Source organism: Atta cephalotes, assembly GCF_000143395.1.
Source record: "Atta cephalotes unplaced genomic scaffold scaffold00004, whole genome shotgun sequence".
In the NCBI taxonomy this organism is placed as follows: Eukaryota; Metazoa; Arthropoda; class Insecta; order Hymenoptera; family Formicidae; genus Atta; species Atta cephalotes.
Window position 1 is genome coordinate 7,618,510 of NW_012130068.1, and position 4,993 is coordinate 7,623,502.

General features: G+C 32.1%; 1 protein-coding gene across 1 annotated transcript in view; it reads left to right on the top strand.

Annotated features, from left to right (window-relative positions):
• Positions 1-3,275, top strand: part of LOC105626034 (ATP-binding cassette sub-family G member 1) — a 26,856-nt gene extending 23,581 nt beyond the window's left edge. Inside the window, exons 7-11 of the mRNA XM_012207347.1 lie at positions 1,904-2,067; positions 2,249-2,417; positions 2,517-2,617; positions 2,706-3,047; positions 3,117-3,275. Coding sequence (XP_012062737.1) covers positions 1,904-2,067; positions 2,249-2,417; positions 2,517-2,617; positions 2,706-3,047; positions 3,117-3,275 — 935 coding nt within the window. The remainder of the gene's footprint in view (positions 1-1,903; positions 2,068-2,248; positions 2,418-2,516; positions 2,618-2,705; positions 3,048-3,116) is intronic.
• The last annotated feature ends 1,718 nt before the right edge of the window (positions 3,276-4,993 follow it).

The following is a 4,993-nucleotide window of genomic DNA, read 5'->3' on the forward strand; positions in this document are numbered from 1 at the left end:
CTTACTTATATATTAATAAGTAAACGTAGTACGTTACGTTAACTTTAACGTTACTTACTTACTACTACACACACACACTATATATATATATATATATATATATATATATATATATATATATATAAAACACAATCTTATGCATCAAAAATTTATCCTGCCTGCAGCTTGCAGCAACATTGCTGCAACGTTATTGTTACAAGCTTCTGTGGCATGAGTGTTTTCTTTTTATTCACTGATTATATTTTCTTAATTAGATTAGATCTTAATTCTTTGTGATCTTATGTGGAATTAAATTCAATAATCGTCAATCTATCATATAATTCATCAATTCATTATCGTTATATACAATATAATATTATTATTATATTATATATGAAATATATTATATATGAATTATATACAATTATAATCAGCAAACTATATTTTTAAAATCTATATATATATAATTTCTTCAATTAATAAAAATTTTTTGATTCATGTTAAAATCATGTTTAAATCAGCCGATTAGATAAAGTTTAGGACGAGTTACCTACTTATAATTCTTCGCTTACTTTCAAGAAATAGTTTTTTTTGGACCACAAAAGGTTATACAGTGTGTTTCATTTTAATTTCCCTAGGCAAATTCAAAAAATATGGAAGATATGGAAAAATGTTTCAGACAAAAGTTTTATGACTTTGAGGGGAATCTAAGATAGTGCCGTGTTTGTGTTGTCAAAAACAGAACAAGGTCACTTTGAATTTTTTAGATGGATCTTCCATTTTTTATTTTTGTGACCTTGCCTTGAGAGTTTTTTAAACTATAATAAAATATTTTTTCATAAAGTATTTCTCGAGTTATAAGGCTTGAAAATTACAGTATCGCTGGCATTAATATTATCCAAGGTTTAGCATTACCCAATTGCTAATATCTTTCAACTGCTAATATCTTTCAAGGTCATAACTTTTACAACATATGTAAAGATAAGATGTTATTTCTCTTTTTTTTATTTTTACAATAAAAATGAAAATAGGAGAAATCTCCCTAGTACAATGTTGCATAAAAGATGCAGCAATATTGCAGAGATTTTGCAGCGATGTTGTTGCAAATTCTGTGCTGTATGAACTCCCATTACCTTGATCTTGTATATTGTCGTGACTCTGAATAATATTTGAAAGGCTTTAGCCGTCGCGTCGATTAGGTAATACTTACTAACTTTCCCCTGGTAAAAAAATTTCGCTGAAATTATTCCACGTTTTAGAACATTTCAATGAAATTGCTGAAAATTTGCTGAAATTTCACTGAATCTGAATTTTTCAGCTAATATATTAAAAAAATCGCTGAAATTGAAATTTCTCTAAAATTTTGTTGAAATGAATTTTTTAACTAAAAATCGCTGAAATTTTAAACTGAAATTTTTCTGAAATGCTAAAATTTTGCTGGCAAGTGTTCCAAAATGTGAAATAATTTCAGCGAAATTTTTCCACCACTCAAATCTTGTAACTCGAGAATAACTATTTATGAAAAAATATTTTATTATAATATTTAGAAAAGCTTTCGAGGTAAGGAATATGTAATGAAAAATAAGGGATTTTAGGATTTTCAAAAAATCCATAAGATCGATCTTGCTCTAACTCTCTTTGACGACAGCAGATCAAATAAATGACACCATCTTATATTATATCGTCCTCGAAGTCATAAAACTTTTATTTGAAACGTTTTTCCGTATCTTCCATATTTTTAAAAATACTTGCCTGGGAAAATAAAAATGAAACTGTAACGCTGTATGTATAATGATCACAAAGAACTGTTTGACGAATTCGTAGATTTGTCATAGCAAAATACGCTACAAACAGGCAATATAATATAAGTAAGACATATAGACAATATAATAAGACAATATAAATATTAAAATTGATATTTTAGCGTTGGATGTGGCAATACCAATGGATTCGGATAAAAAGGACAATGCTAACATAGCTCTGCTCGATGAATCAATCGTAGTCACATCTGAGAGATATCCCACGTCCGAATTCAAGCAATTTTACATCATTCTGAAGCGCGCCCTACTTTTCAGTCGTAGAGATTGGGTAGGTGTTAAAGAAAGATTACTCGCCTTTCTAACTATGAGTTTTATGATATTCGCAGCTTTAAGGTTGCGCGAATCTATCTATGAAATATTCATCATCTCTAATGTATCTTCAAATTTTTATATATTGTTTAATTTTAATACCTATATATATATATATATTCTTCTAATATGTTTTGCAGACTCTCATGTATCTCCGACTTTTCGCTCACATTCTAGTAGCAGGACTAATCAGCGCACTGTATTATGATATCGGAAACGATGGCGCCAAAGTACTTAGTAATTTGGGTTTCTTGTTCTTCAACATGTTGTTCCTCATGTATACTTCCATGACAATCACAATTCTGTCCTGTAAGTTGCTTGTAATTTACACTACCTTGCGATCGCGAAGAGCAACATTGATACATTATCCTTATAAATCATTTACTTATTTCTTTTTTTTATTTGTAGTTCCGCTAGAACTGCCTGTACTTTTGAAAGAAAACTTCAACAGATGGTATTCTCTAAAGTCGTATTATTTGGCGATTACTATTTCGGATCTACCGTTTCAAGTAAGATTTATCGGATAACGACAGAAAAGAAATAACATATAGTTGCACAAAGGAATAAATAATTATTTTCTCATTCTTTGCTTTTCAGACTATATTTTGTATATTATACGTCACCGTTGTGTACTTCCTAACGAGTCAGCCAGCGGATTTAACGCGATTTTCTATGTTCTTGGGCACTTGTTTATTGATATCTTTTGTTGCGCAATCAGTGGGTCTCGTGGTAGGTGCGGCGATGAACGTACAGAACGGCGTGTTCCTCGCGCCGGTGATGTCAGTGCCTTTCCTCCTCTTCTCAGGATTCTTTGTCAGCTTCGACGCAATTCCGGTCTATCTACGATGGATTACGTACCTCAGTTACATCAGATATGGTTTCGAGGGAACCGCTTTGACCATTTATGGCTTCGGCCGAGAGAAACTAAAGTGTTTTCAGGTAGATTTAAATGCTGCATTCGCAATATTGACTGTGACAGGCGTTGCTGAATTTTTTTGTGCATTTTAGGTATATTGCCACTTCAAGGATCCAGAGACGACTCTGGAAGAATTGGACATGCTTGACGCTGACTTCACTTTGGATATTCTCGCTCTTCTGCTCATCTTTGTCGTGCTGCGAATTGCCGCGTATCTCTTCCTGCGTTGGAAGATTAAGACCGCCCGATAGATTATCAATATATATAAACATTGTAAAATCAGATGTGGTTACAAATTGTGCTTAATACAAGTGTTATCATCTATCGGGTAAAACCTCGCAGGCAAAAACGGACGCATTTTTCGTAATCTCATAAATTATATTTAAAAATGGCGATACGAAGACTCGGTTCCGGCGTTTCGCGACAATAACAATCAAAAAATAAGGAACTTTACGCAAACAATGGATTCTCGCGAGAACTTCTCGATGAGAACTCTCGCGAAAATAATTATTCATTGTCGAAGAGGCATTAGTACATTTCGAAAGTATCACGAAGTATGATCTACTTTTTGTCACTTTTAGAGTTGCTAAAGTTTAGTTGATAATAGGACCAATACTAATATAACTTATTTATGTATATATATCCTTAATTTAATAACGACGACGGCTGGTAGTTACGATTCCAACATTTATCCAGGGTATTATTCTATACTATATATATATATATACTATATATATATATACACACACACATATACATATACAGGGTGTCCACAAAGCTCATATAGAGCGGGTTAAACAGTCAAAAGAGGATTTTTCGACTCAGTTTAATCCGCTCTATTTACATAAGCGCTTTGTCAAAACTTATCGAACACTCTGTATATTCGAAATATATTATATCTTCCCTTTTTTACTATATCAGTACTCTCTAAATCTTTTAGAATGAATCTCATTCTGAAAATGAAATCTCAGTTTCAAAGATTGAAAATTATCCTTTTAAGACTTTTTCAAGAACAAGATTCCACTCTAAAGAATTTAGAGAGTATATATATTTTCGTTAGAATGCAATCAAGCATTGATCTTGAATTTATGATCAACTAAAATTTAAGTATTAAATTCAAGCGTAAAACCAGCGCGAGCGAGCAGTGACTTAAGATATTATCAATTATTTGGAATATACACCAAAAATCTGGAACTGTTTTGAATATCAACAGTCGAAACAAAATAATATTTAAAATATATTCTTGAACGTATAAATCTTTTAAGAATACATCTTTTTTTTAACACTTTAGCTCATTTCGGACAAGATAGTCTTATTTAAAAAAAATACACATTCAGGTTTTCAAATATTTGAAATGAAAGAATTGTTAGAAGATCAAAAGTTTCAAAACTTTCAAGATTCTTCTCAAGCTTTCAAAAATTTTTCAGTTTCGTACAATATTTAAAGAAATTCAAAGCAATTTTTTTTAAACACTTTAATTCGTTTGAAAAAAGAAGAATTCAAATGCTTATTACTAAATTGTGCGGCTGAACGAAGGCAAAATGAAAGGATCAACTCGCACGTATTCCTCAAGAGGGTCTTATTAATTGCCCTCAATTGTGCCTAATCTGTGTGAACAAACACAAAGCCTTAATCAATGAATGTCTCACAAACGACCATTCTATTTTATTCGATGGCTGTGAGCTTCATGATGCAAAGAAAAAGAAGAAAGAGTTAAGGAAGATCAAACGTGAATAATTGTGTTCTTAAAATTAAGGTTGGAAACGACGAACGTCCGAAATGATTTATAACCGCATGAATTTACACACACACATACACACACACACACGCACGCACGCACGCAGGCACACACACACACACACACACACACACACACACACACACACACACACACACACACACACACACACACACACACACACACACACACACACACACACACACACACACACACACACACACACTACAC